At 48.2% G+C, this 13,660-nt stretch overlaps 1 protein-coding gene across 1 annotated transcript; it reads left to right on the forward strand.

Annotated features, from left to right (window-relative positions):
• Nucleotides 1–1,639: 1,639 nt before the first annotated feature.
• Nucleotides 1,640–13,352, forward strand: SNX15 (sorting nexin 15). Its single transcript, XM_052662227.1, has 8 exons — nt 1,640–1,798; nt 7,033–7,068; nt 7,288–7,408; nt 8,753–8,868; nt 8,969–9,137; nt 9,448–9,591; nt 12,314–12,571; nt 12,859–13,352. Exons 1-8 carry the CDS (start codon nt 1,700–1,702, stop codon nt 12,951–12,953), a joined length of 1,038 nt encoding a protein of 345 aa, XP_052518187.1. The 5' UTR covers nt 1,640–1,699; the 3' UTR covers nt 12,954–13,352.
• Nucleotides 13,353–13,660: the final 308 nt, after the last annotated feature.

The raw sequence follows: 13,660 nt of genomic DNA on the forward strand, positions 1-13,660 counted from the left end.
CCGCTGGATCATGGGAAAAGCAAGAGGTTCCAGAAAAACATCTATTTCTGCTTTATTGACTATGCCAAAACCTTTGACTGTGTGGCACAATAAACTGTGGAAAATTCTGAAAGAGATGGGAATACCAGACCACCTGACCTGCCTCTTGAGAAATCTGTATGCAGGTCAGGAAGCAACAGTTAGAACTGGACATGGAACAACAGACTGGTTCCAAATAGGAAAAGGAGTACGTCAAGGCTGTATATTGTCACCCTGCTTATTTAACTTCTATGCAGAGTACATCATGAGAAACGCTGGACTGGAAGAAACACAAGCTGGAATCAAGATTGCTGGGAGAAATATCAATAACCTCAGCTATGCAGATGACACCACCCTTATGGCAGAAAGTGAAGAGGAGCTAAAAAGCCTCTTGATGAAAGTGAAAGAGGAGAGTGAAAAAGTTGGCTTAAAGCTCAGTTCAGAAAACGAAGATCATGGCATCCGGTCCCATCACTTCATGGGAAACAGATGGGGAAACAGGGGAAACAGTAGCTGACTTTATTTTGGGGGGCTCCAAAATCACTGCAGATGGTGATTGCAGCCATGAAATTAAAAGACACCTACTCCTTGGAAGAAAAGTTATGACCAACCTAGACAGTATATTCAAAAGCAGAAGTATTACTTTGCCGACTAAGGTCTGTGTAGTCAAGTCTATGGTTTTTCCAGTAGTCATGTATGTATGTGAGAGTTGGACTGTGAAGAAGGCTGAGCTCCGAAGAATTGATGCTTTTGAAATGTGGTGTTGGAGAAAACTCGAGAGTCCCTTGGACTGCAAGGAGATCCAACCAGTCCATTCTGAAGGAGATCAGTCCTGGGATTTCTTTGGAAGGAATGATGCTAAAGCTGAAACTCCAGTACTTTGGCCACCTCATGCGAAGAGTTGACTCATTGGAAAAGACTCTGATGCTGGAAGGGATTGGGGGCAGGAGGAGAAGGGGACGACCAAGGATGAGATGGCTGGATGGCATCATGGACTCGATGGACGTGAGTCTGAGTGAACTCTGGGAGATGGTGATGAACAGGGAGGCCTGGCGTGCTGCGATTCATGGGGTCGCAAAGAGTCGGACACAACTGAGCGACTGAACTGAACTGATGAGGGTTTACCATCACATGGGGTTGGTTTATCTCTAAGCAGACCTGAGTCATCCAGCTTGCCCAATCCTTGCTGCTGCTGTTGCTGTGCGACCCCATAGACAGCAGCCCACCAGGCACCCCCGTCTCTGGGATTCTCCAGGCAAGAACACTGGAGTGGGTTGCCATTTCCTTCTCCAATGCATGAAAGTGAAAAGTGAAAGTGAAGTCTCTCTGTCATGTCTGACTCTTCGCGACCCCATGGACTGCAGCCTACTAGGCTCCTCCGTCCATGGCATTTTCCAGGCAAGACTACTGGGGTGGGTTGCCATTGCCTTCCTTACTCTTCCCCAATTCTTTCCCAAATCACTTGGTTCCGGCTTTACCAACCATCGAGAACTTTTTAGACGCTCCCTTGGCCAAGCGCCTGGCCGAGAATTGCGCTGTCACTTGCGACCAGCTCCCTGGGCCTTAGGATGAAAGGCGCAGGCCCGGGCGAGGCGGCGACTGGGGAAGACTGAACTGGAGGGGCGGGGGCGGCTTGGAGGAGGCGGAGGCCGGCGGTCAGATCCGCTCCAATTTATTTGCCATGTCCCGGCAGGCGAAAGACGACTTCCTGCGACACTACACAGTCTCCGACCCCCGGACCCACCCCAAGGGCTACACTGAATACAAAGTGACGGCGCAGGTAAGGTGGGGCCCAGCGGGAATTTACCCTTTTAACAAGAGTGGGGCCGTGTTTTACTTTAAAGCAAGACGCTGCTGGAAGCGCCCATTTTAGACGACAGAATGGATTTCCCCTTTAAGGGGGGGGGGGTTAATGGGCCCTAGTTTACTTCTTTAGCCATCAAGGGGCGGGGCCACAGGAGGGCGCTGCTCTTTTAAAAGGGCGTGCAGGCAGTTCCCAGACTGCGAGGTGCGTCCACGCCCAGTGCGTGGCAGCTTGGCGTCAGGCTGTGAATTTCTTTAAATTAAGCTGAAAACTGGCTCATCCCAAATATTGATTAGGTCTCCAGTCTCTTGGAGTAAGTTTTGTTTGTTGGTTTGTTTGATATTCATATGAAAACTCTTTAAGGAGTTGAATTACTTTAAATTTTTTCAAAAAATTATGCCTGTGTATGACTAAAAATTCATACACTTCAAAAGAAATAAAGGAATAAGTCTCTTCACAGTCACAATAGGAAGTCAGTAGATAAAGACGAAAGTTGGTATACGAAGTAGTAATAACGTTATAGGTGTATAGAGACAGAGGATATCATGAAAGGAATTAAAAATAGAAACTATAATATTATCTGTAGAATGACATACAAGAACTAATTGGGGAAGATTTTTCACTGTAAATATTTTTGTATTTTTACAATTTTGAAGTAGGCAACTATTAAACTGGTGCATTAATAACTTAAAGTAAAGCAGAAATGTAAAGATTTCCGAAATGATTTAAATGCAGAATCCTAGATGTTTAAAGTGGTCTTCCCTCAAATCTTTTGTGTCATTCCTGTATCTAAAAAATGCAAATATTAAAAAAAAATTTAAAAAATGAAAATAAAAAGATAATCCAAGACAAATGTCATATGGTATCCCTTATATCTGGAATCTAAAAAAATTATACAAATCAACTTATTTTAAAATGAACAGACTCACAGACAATAAACTAATGGTTACCATAAGAGAAAGGGGTGTGGGGAATAAATTAGGAGTTTGGAATTAGCAGATACAAACTACTATATATAAAATAGATTAGGGCTTCCCTGGTGGAAGAATCTGCCTGCCAAAGCGGGGGACGAGTTCGATCCCTGGTCCGGGAACATGCCACATGCCACAAAGCAGCTGTTAGTGCTCCAGAACTACTGAGCTTGTGTGCCCTAGAGACCATGCTCTGCAATGAAAGAAGCCACCACAATAGGAAGCCTGCGCACCACAACTAGAGAACTAGAAAGTCTGCACCCAGCAATGAAGACCCAGCGCAACCAAAAATAAATAAATAAATCTTAAAAAAAAAAAAAAAAAAAGGGGGTGAGCAACAAGGCCCTACTGTATAGCACAGGGAACTATAGGCAATAGGCAATATCTTTCTCTTTTTTTGCCTCACCCCCAGGCATATGGGGTCTTAGATCCCTGACCAGGGGTCAAACCCATGCCCCTTGCAATAGAAGCCTGGCATCTTAACCACTGGACTGCCAGGAAAGTCCCTGTAGTTGATATCTTGTAATAAGAAGAAGTATTAGTTACTCAGTCATGTCCGACCCTTTGTTACCCCATGAACTATAGCCTGCCAAGCTCTCCTGTCCATGGAATTCTCCAGGCAAGAATACTGAAATGGGTTGCCATTTCGTTCTCCAGGGATCTTCCCCAGCCAAGGATCAAGCCCAGGTCTCCTGCATTGCAGGCAGAGTCTTTACCGTCTGAGCCACCAGGATCCCATCTTGTAATAAACTAATATAATGGAAAAGAATCTGAAAAAATATTATTTATGTATGTGTATATACCTGAATATTGTAAATCAGCTATCTCAGTTCAGTCAGACTCTTTGCGGCCCCATGGACTGCAGTATGCCAGGCTTCCCTGTCCGTTACCAGCTCCTGGAACCTACTCAAACTCATGTCCATTGAGTCGGTTATGCCATCCAACCATCTTATCCTCTGTTGTCCCCTTATCCTCCCGCCTTCAGTCTTTCCCAGCATCAGGGTCTTTTCCAATGAATAGGTTCTTCACATCAAGTGGCCAAAGTATTGGAGTCTCAGCTTCAGCATCAGTCCTTCCAGTGAATATTCAGGACTCATTTCCTTTAGGATTGACTGGTTGATCGCCTTGCAGTCGAAGGGACTCTCAAGAATCTTTTCCAATACCACAGTTCAAAAATAAGTTCAAAATCAACTATAATTCAATAGTAAGTAAGAGTTGAAAAAAAGAGAGTACCTGGGCATTGCTGGGCCATTTGCTGGGCATATGTGTAACTTTTCCTAGTAATTTTCAGTTTTCCAAAGTAGTTGTACCATTTTATACTCTCATTCTCACCAACACTCGATATCATCAGCGTCTTTAATTTTAGCCATTCTTGGTGGCTGTGTAGTATTTCACTGGGATATTAAAATTTGCATTTCTCTTAGGACTAATGAGCATATTTTCATGATCTTTTTGGCCATTCAAACGTCTTCTTTTGTGGGAGTTGCCTGTTCAAGTATTTTGTCCATTTTATAAAGTTGGATTGTTTGTCTTTTTGATATTAATTTATAGAACGTTCTTTTTTTAAATTTTCTATACTTTGTTTCCAATAATTCTTACATGAACTTCAAGATTTCCCCTTCTTGTTTGTTTGTTTTTTATGTTAATTTTATTGAAGTATCATTGATTTACAATGTTGTGTTAGTTTCAGGTGTACAGCAAAGTGATTCAGCTATACAGACACATATATTCATTCTTTTTTAGGTTCTTTTCTCTTATCGTTTATCACAGAATATTGAGTAGAGTTCTCTGTGCAATACAGTATGTCCTTGTTGGTTATCTATCTTATATATAGTAGTATGTTCATCCTAAGCTCCTGGTTTATTCCCCTATTTCCCCTTGGGTAACCATAAGTTTGTTTTCCATATCTGTAAGTCTATTTCTGTTTTGTAAATAAGTTCATTTGCAGCTTTTAAAAAAACATTAGATTCCACATATGAGAGATGTCATATAATATTTGTCTTTCTCTGACTTACTTCACTTGGTATGATAATCTGTAGGGTCACCCGTGTTACTGAAAATGGCATTATTTCGTTCTTTTTTATAGCTGAGTAATATTCTGTGTATATATGTACCTATAGGGGTTCTTTCGGCTTCCCTGGTGGCTTAGTAGTAAGGAATCCTGCCAGTGCAGGAGATATGGGTTCAATCGCTGGGTTGGGAACATCCCTTGGGGAAGGAAATGGCAACCCACTACAGTATTCTTGCCTGGAGAATCCCATGGACAGAGAAGCCTGTGGGTTACAGTCCGTGGGGTTGCTAAGAGTCGGACACGACTGAGTGACTGCACACACACGTGGGAGGTATTTATATATCCTGGAAAGGAGTCCTTTGGCAGGTATATATTCCTCAATGGTTTTTCAATATGGTTTCTTTTACCCAAAATATTTTAGGCAAGCCTGTTGTGAAAAGCAAAGACCAGGGTTTCAATGCTAGCAGTCCCCCGACAGGTCAGGAGCCCTCTCTAAGCCTCCATTTCCTCTTCTCATAAATGGGCGTGTGAATCATATGTGCCTCCCTGGGATGTAGAGTAATGAACTGGAGATGTTTGGAAACTGTCGGAGCTACTTCAAGCTGTAGGGTGTTATTTTTTAAATTCTTATGAGCGTGCCCTAGTGAAAATGGAGTCTTTTTTCCATGTCAGACACCAGTCTGCTCTTCACAACCCCGGGGAGGTTTCTTCCGTGTCCAGGAGTGTTCACTTCCGTGTCCAGCAGTGTTCACCCACAGCAGCTTCCTCCTTGAACGGAGGGGTGGCTCCTGGGACAGAACCTCATTCTTTAGAGAACTTGGAGGTCTTTGGTTTCAGAAAGAGATGCAGGGGCTTACCCTCTGAAGGAAGTGAGATAGAAGCTGGGTTGAGGATGGAGCCCTCTAGACGGGCCTTTAGGGCTCCTCCCATTTTGAGAATGGCTGGGACCTGGGACCCTGTACTGGCTTACTTACGCTTGCACCTGGACAAAGAGAACACAAAGAAACTGTAAGGGTAGCACTTGCCTGGTGGTCCGGTTGCAAAGACTCCACACTCCCAGTGCAGGGGGCCCAGGTTCGATCCCTGATCAGGGATTTAGGTCCCACATGCAGCAACTAAGGGTCCGTGTGCCACAACTAAAGGATTCCGTGTGCTGCAACTAAGGCCTGATGGAGCCAAGTAAATACACAAGTAAACAGAAAAGTGTGTGTCAGCCGCTCAGTCGTGTCCAACTCTCTGCGTCCTCATGGACTGTAGTCTGCCAGGCTCCTCTGTCCATGGAATTCTCCAGGCAAGAACACTGGAGTGGATAGCCATTCCCTTCTCCAGGGGATCCTCCCAAGCCAGGGACCAAACCCGGGTCTCCTGCATTGCAGGCAGATTCTTCCTTATCTGTGCCACCAGGGAAGCCCAAATAGATAGATAGATATTTTTAGAAAAGAAAGAAACTATAAGGAACTCAAAATAACTGCCTGCATGCTGCTGCTGCTACTGCTGCTAAGTCACTTCAGTCGTATCTGACTCTGTGTGACCCCATAGATGGCAGCCACCAGGCTCCCCCATCCCTGGGATTCTCCAGGCAAGAACACTGGAGTGGGTTGCCATTTCCTTCTCCAATGCATGAAAGTGAAAAGTGAAAGTGAAGTCACTCAGTCGCGTCCAACTCTTAGCGACCCCATGGACTGCAGCCTACGAGGCTCCTCCAGGCTAAGTCTAGGCAATTGTGAACCGTGAGATACAATAAGGCCACAAACCTACTGCCACTTCAGAGGTGCCTGGCACAAAAGCAGGGTGCTGTGCATGGTCCCTGCACACCGCACCACCAAGGGGATGAGCTGATCACTCAAGCCACTCCTTGGGCCCAAACCATTTAAGGAACCAGCCAGCCCTCCTCAGAGAGAGTGAATAAGGGTCCCTGTCACTTGTTTTCCACCCCTTGTGCTGCATCTGAGTCCCATTAAAGCCTTGCCTGATTTTTCTCAGCCAGCCTCATCAGTTTCTGTTGATTAAAGAGTCCAAGGACCCAGGTCGGTAACAGTTTGACAGATGAAGAAACTAAGGTACATGGTACAAAAACTGCTCAAAGTTATTCTCAAGGCCTTAAACCAGGACCCCTTGATACCACTGGCTGACGGGCTCTGCTCTTCTGAAGGGGGCTGGAAGGTAGCTGGGCCATCTTTTACAGGGGATGGATGTCTGTCTCACTGGTTTTTGCCTTTTTTCCTCAGTTCATCTCAAAGAGGGACCCGGAGGATGTCAAAGAGGTGAGCCTCATAGGAGGAAGGGGACCATCTCCCAATTCCAGATCCAAAACCAGTGAAGCGACGGTGGTAACTGCACAGGAGACCAGCCCCCTTCTCTCCCTGGCTCTGGGAGGAGGGGCTGCTGGGCCCTAACGCACACACTGCCTGGAGCCGGGCTGGGGCTGGGGAAGGCCGCATCCCACCACTGCTCAGCCCAGTCAAGTCACGTGTCCCTCTTAGGTGGTGGTCTGGAAGCGGTACAGTGACTTCCGAAAGCTGCATGGAGACCTGGCCTACACCCACCGCAACCTCTTCCGCCGCCTCGAGGAGTTCCCAGCCTTCCCCCGCGCCCAGGTGTTTGGTGAGTCTTGATTCAGGCATTCAGGCCAAAGATGGAGGGAGCACTGGGCAAAGGGGACACTTGCTGCTGAGGGGTGGATGGAGGGAGTCTGAAACTCCTGGCAAAGATGTGTTTCAGACCACTGGAAGGGCCCTTGTGTGTGTGTTTGCTAAGCCACTTCAGTTGTATCCGACTCTTTGTGACCTCATAGACTGCAACCCGCCAGGCTCCTCTGTCCATGGGATTCTCCAGGCGAGAATACTGGAGTGGGTTGCCATGCCCTCCTCCACGGGACCTTCCTGACCCAGCGATCATTAAAGACGATCTCATTTTACACATGGGGAAATGGCCCTGCCCTTGTTGTGTGTCGAGCCCTTTAATATTAATTCCTGTCCTCATTAGCCCCATTTTCAAGATGAGGAAACTGAGGCTTAGGGTGAAGGGGCTTGAGCCAGAACTCCAAGCCACAACCCGGTGTTTGTTCTAGACCTGCACTTGACCAGAAAGAGCAGCCATGAACCACCTATGGCTGAGGAGCACCAAAAATGTGGCTGGTCTGGACTGAGATGTGTTTATGGGTCAAATACACTGAAAAAACAACGCAAACTATCTCAATAGTTGATATATTGTTTATATGTTCAAATGAGACTATTTTGGATATACTGGGTTAAACAGAATATATAATTAAAATTTAATCTGTTTCTTTTCATTTTTTTAAAATGCGGCTCCTAGAAAATTGTAAATTACATATGAGGCTCATATTATATTTCTCCCAGACAGGGCTGGTCTGTTACTTGTGTCTCTGGACTCACAGGAGATGTTCTTGTGTAGCAAGGTGAAAAGTCCTCGCTAGCAAATTATGCCAGGCAGTGGGATAACTCCCCCGGGCAGCATGATAACTAGCCCAGAGTTAAATAACTCTACATGATGCCTGGAACCGAACAGAGAAGCTGTAAACATGGGGCTACTTTCTGTGTGACCTTGGGCAAGTCACTTCCCCGCTCTGTGTCTTACTTTCCTCCCTAATACATCGAAACCATCTGAAATTATTTGTTTCTTGTTGGTTGCCTGCTTCCCCCTGTCTGGGATGTAATAACCATGAGGGCAGAGACCTCGCTTCACTCTCATTCACCTCCTGAACCAACCAATAGTAGGTGCTCAATAGTCATCCAGTAAATGGATGAATAGGGAGATAGGTCGCTCCTTGCAAGACCCTCACCCCAGGCAGAGCCAAGGAAGATTTCTAGGAGAATGGGGTGGGGGCCAGTGGGCTGCTCAGATCCTCTCAGGCAGGACCAGGAAAAGTGGCCTGGAAGCCAGAAGTCCCCGTGGGTCACTCTTATCTCCTTGTCCCGGCGGGTGCAGGCCGGTTTGAAGCCTCGGTGATTGAGGAGCGGCGGAAGGGGGCCGAGGACTTGCTTCGCTTCACTGTGCACATCCCCGCGCTTAACAACAGCCCCCAGCTCAAGGAGTTCTTCCGGGTATGTGCGCCTGCTCTTCCCCAGTCCTCAGCACCTGGGGAGCCTACCTGCCCACAGGCTGTCCCCTGTGACTACCCCGGCTGGTCTTTCTCTCGTGCAGGGTGGGGAGATGACACGGCCCTCCGAGGTGTCCAGAGACCTGCACATCCTGCCCCCGCCTCTGATTCCCACACCACCGCCTGACGAGCCCCGGGCCCAGCCTCATGAGACTTGGTTGCCCCAGCCGCTTCCTGCAGAGAGAAGGGGCCTTGAGGAGTTGGAGGTGCCAGGTATGTGGGGCGGGAGAGCGAGCCAGGGCTGGAGGGTCCAGAGCCTGTCTGTATGGGGAGTGGGAACCACTCCCTCCTCAGTGGAAAGCCTTTCCTGACTCCTCTACCACTATCCTGCTGAGGAACTCTGCCCAGGTCATTTTCCTCCTCAAGGCTATAGTGTTAATCTGTAAAATGGGCACAAACTTTAAGAATGGAATTGTCTATGCTGTGGTTGCTGCAGGGCTTCAGTGAGCAGGTAACGACATTTTGAAAGCTGGGAAATAATAATAAAAGCAGGCATGAATGTCCCCACTGATCTATTCCTCAGCGGACCTGCCACCATCCAGCCCTGCTCAGGAGGCCTTGGATCTCCTCTTTAACTGTGGGAGCATCGAGGAGGCATCCAGTTCCTCTGCCCGAGGCCCCCTCACCGAGGCTGAGCTTGCCCTGTTCGACCCCTTCTCCAAGGAAGGTAACAAGTTGGGATGAGTGGGGTGGGGGTAGGGTGAGGGGGCTGGAGCTGGGCAGAAAGTCCTTATGGTAGGGAGGCATAGCCACCAGCTGCACCTTGCCTGTGTAAATCAGAGAAAGGTGCCCCCTGTGGGCGAAAGGTGGCTTTGATGAGAATTAGAAGCAGTGCCCCTTCCCAAGGAAGGTGTTGGAGAAGACTCTTGAGAGTCCCTTGGACTGCAAGGAGATCAAACCAGTCAGTCCTCAAGGAAATCAGCCCTGAATATTCATTGGAAGGACTGATGCTGAGGCTGAAGCTCCAATACTTTGGCCACCTGATGCGAAGAACCGATTTATTTGAAAAGACCCTGCTGCTGGGAAAGACTGAAGGCAGGAGGAGAAGGGGACAACAGAGGATGAGATGATTGGATGGCATCACCGACGCGACGGACATGAGTTTGAGTAGGCTCCGGGAGTTGTTGATAGACGGGGAAGCCTGGCGTGGTGCAGTCCATGGGGTTGCAAAGAGTCAGACATGACTGAGCAACTGAACTGAACTGAACTGCCCCTTCCCAGGTGCTGTTGCTGCCCTGGCCAGCTAGGTACTCCAGCACAGTGAGCAACTGTAGAGGAAGTGAGCCGTTTCCCACCATGGATCCTCTCCCTGAGAACACTTTGGAACCAGCAGGGTGTCACACTGCCCTGGGAGGGTCTGACTTCTTTCGCTCGAAGCTCAAGGTGGAGGTTTCCTGGCTGGCTCAGGGTCTGGCTGTAGATCCTGAAGGCTATAGATCCTTTCAGTGAATGGCAGTCCTGCTCCAAGGACAGCAGAGGAAGCCCCTGGGGCAGCGTGTGAGGGCACCAGACGTGAAGGGGCCCCCCATGGAGGCCCTGGTCCTGAGCTCCTTGTCAGATCAGGAGCTTGACAATCCCCAGCTCTGAGACTCAGGATCTTTTCATTTTAAAATTCTGAGTTTATGCTGTTACTGCAGCTAGGGTGTTGAAATGGTCGGTTGCACTTCGGGTCATCATGACACAGTTTCATTTTGGCTTCCTCGGCTGTCTTTTTCAGCCTGTTTTGTTGGCTTCCCTTCTTTACCCTTTGGTGACCTCTTGGGCAGGCCCTTAGCTTTCTGATTTTTTCAGGCACTTGAGTTCTCTCACTCTGAGGTCCGATCCAAATCAGGACCTCAGTCTTGCATTCAGTTTTCAGCCTTACCCTACATCCCCCACCCCCGCAACTCTGGCCTGATTGGTGGCTGGGCCCCTGGCCATGGTAACCAGGGTGTGAGGAATGTCCTTTGGAGGAGAAAGGCAGGGGTGATGTCACCGTGGCTGATGAACCTGGCTACAGAGAGGCAGGATCCAGGCACTCTGCCTGGCCCCAGCCAAGCCTCCTGGGGTGCCCAGTACCCAGGTACTTGGGCAAGAGCCTGGCAAGACTCTTCAAAGGCAGCTCCCATAAGATGTTCCCTTGACCCATGGAAAAACTCCTAAATTCTCGCCCCCACCAAGCTGGAAGGGCACGTTGCTTAGATGCTGCCTCCTGTCCTTGCCCCACTTTGTGGGTTCGTCCAGCCAACCTTTTACCATCAGAATTCTCCAGGTGAGGGCTGGCATTCATCTCTCTCTCTCTTTATCACATACACCAGGCTCTTGAACTCAAGTCCTAGGGTGTCCCAAGATCTCTTCTGTCTTCTGCTTCATGAACAACACAGGAAGGGCTGTAGTCCAACTGGACAGTGAAATGTCACCTTACCTTCCTATAAGGCCCCTGGGCTCCACACGGGGTCCCTCTGGCGGGGCTCTAGAGAGGCCCACCCTTCCCTCTCCAGGCCAGTGGTGTGCAGCGGTGGTTCCTAGTCCTGCACCTTCCCTTTAAAGGCCTTTTCATCCAAGGTTCACCAGATCACCAGCCTTCTATTGTGGAATCTACAGAGGGAATCTGACCATCTCCTTGCCAGTCCTAGAGGATATATGAGCCCTTCTCTCTGGAATGTGTGAATACCTTCCACCCACTTCTTCCCATTTGGGGTCTCAGCTCATATTGAAAGACTTGAAAAAGCCTGGAGGTTCTCTGGATCCATTATTCTAAGATTCCAAAGCTTGGAGCATTTCTACCCTTGACCTGGCATGCTTGGCCTAGCATCCTTCAATTAAACTTTGTGGAGGAAATTCTTGGATTTATTGTAGTCAGGAGGGAAGTAGAACCAGTGACCTGTAGCTTGCAAATTAATGTTAATGATGACTCAGTGGTAAAATGTTAATAATGACTCACCTCAATGCAGGAGAGAGAGGACACCCGGATTCGATCCCTGGGTCGGGAAGATCCCCTGGAGTAGGAAATGGCAACCCACTTCAGTATTCTTGCCTGGAAAATCCCATGGACAGAGGAGCCTGGCAAGCTACAGTCCATGCGGTCTCAAAAGAGACACAACTGAAAATGCACACACACAAAGAAAGAATTAGGTAATGTTGTACACCTGAAACTTATATAAGATCGTAAATCAACTATATCTCACTATAAACAAAGAATTAGGGAAGTAAGACTATTTTTACAAAAGCACACAAACTCCACCAACCAAATAGATCACGGCTAGTGTGCTATGCACAAGTGGCTTTTGGATTGCTCAGGCACTGAGAAACCCAGGACAGGTTGGTGGGCCAGAGAGGTCTGGGGTTGGGCAGCAGGCCCAGGGAAAAAGAGGGCCGATCTGACCTGAGTCCTCCATATCTGATTACAGAAGGTGCAGGACCCAGTCCTACCCACATAGGGGAGCTGGCAGCATTGGAGGCAGAATCTGGAACGCCGGACCAGGAACCCTGGGAGCCAGGCGGACAAGCAGAGGAGGACGACGAGGGAGGAGAGCCCGCCCCTGCCTATCTGAGCCAAGCCACAGAACTCATCACCCAGGCCCTACGGGACGAGAAGGCAGGTGCCTACCCTGCTGCTTTGCAGGGCTACCGGGATGGTGTGCACATCCTGCTCCAGGGAGTTTCTGGTGAGCAAAACTTGAGGCTGGAGGGTCAGGCCTGGGATCCTGGATGGTACAGTGAAGGGAAAGAAAAGTGAAAAACAAGGATCAGAATTGCTCTTCACTGACCAATTGTGTGACCTTGGGCTGCTGCTTTATCTCTTGTGGCCTCAGTTTTCTTATTTGTAAAATGGGGAGCATATATCTGACTCCCAAGGAACAGGGAAAGACACATGGTGATGCTCTGTGGACAGTAAGGAGCTAGACCAGGGGTTCTGAATCCAGGTACCCGCTGAGCCATTCTGTCTTCCCAGGTGACCCATCACCTGCCCGCCGAGAGGGTGTGAAGAAGAAGGCGGCCGAGTACCTGAAGCGGGCAGAGGAAATCCTACACCTGCATCTGTCCTAACTCCCACCCCGAGATGGGAGTGGACCTGTTCCCAGGACTCTGGCTCCAGCACTGCCGGCCACCCTCTTCTCTCCCTGGTGCCTGATCTCCTGGTCCTGTAACTGGCCATTTCTATATGTAACTGGACCAGGAATGAGAAAAATAATGATTTCTCAGCTCCCTGACCACACCTGCCACTTTGGAATCGGGGACTCACATATCTGATCCTGCCTGTCTCTGTCTTGTTATGGGAGGCTGCAGCTCTGGTCCGTAAGCCATCTGTTTATCCATCTAGAACCGGGGTATGCAAACTACTGCCCACAGTCAGATATGCCCCACTGCCTTTTTTTGTAAGGCGCATGAACTAGAAGAGTTTTTACTTTTTTTTAATAGGTGAAAAAATCCAAAATAATAATATTCTGTGACAGGTGAAAATTATAATGAAACTGAAGTATCTAAAAAATAAAAGTTTATTGGAACACAACCAGGCTTTTTCATTTAATGTTGTCGACCGTTGCTTTCTCACTACACCGGCAAGCCTGAGTGATTGGTTGTGACCTGTAAATCCAAGAATATCTACTATTTTGGCTCTTTGTAGAAAAAGTTTGCTGATCCCTGATCTAGAAAACAGGAAGAAGAGCCCTCAAGGAAACAGAAAAGAACGGCAGTAAAGCTGACTGAGTCAGGTTATCGGGTGAAGAGGAACCAAAGCGGGTGTCCCCACTTGG

Source organism: Budorcas taxicolor, chromosome 25 (assembly GCF_023091745.1).
Source record: "Budorcas taxicolor isolate Tak-1 chromosome 25, Takin1.1, whole genome shotgun sequence".
Lineage (NCBI taxonomy): Eukaryota > Metazoa > Chordata > Mammalia > Artiodactyla > Bovidae > Budorcas > Budorcas taxicolor.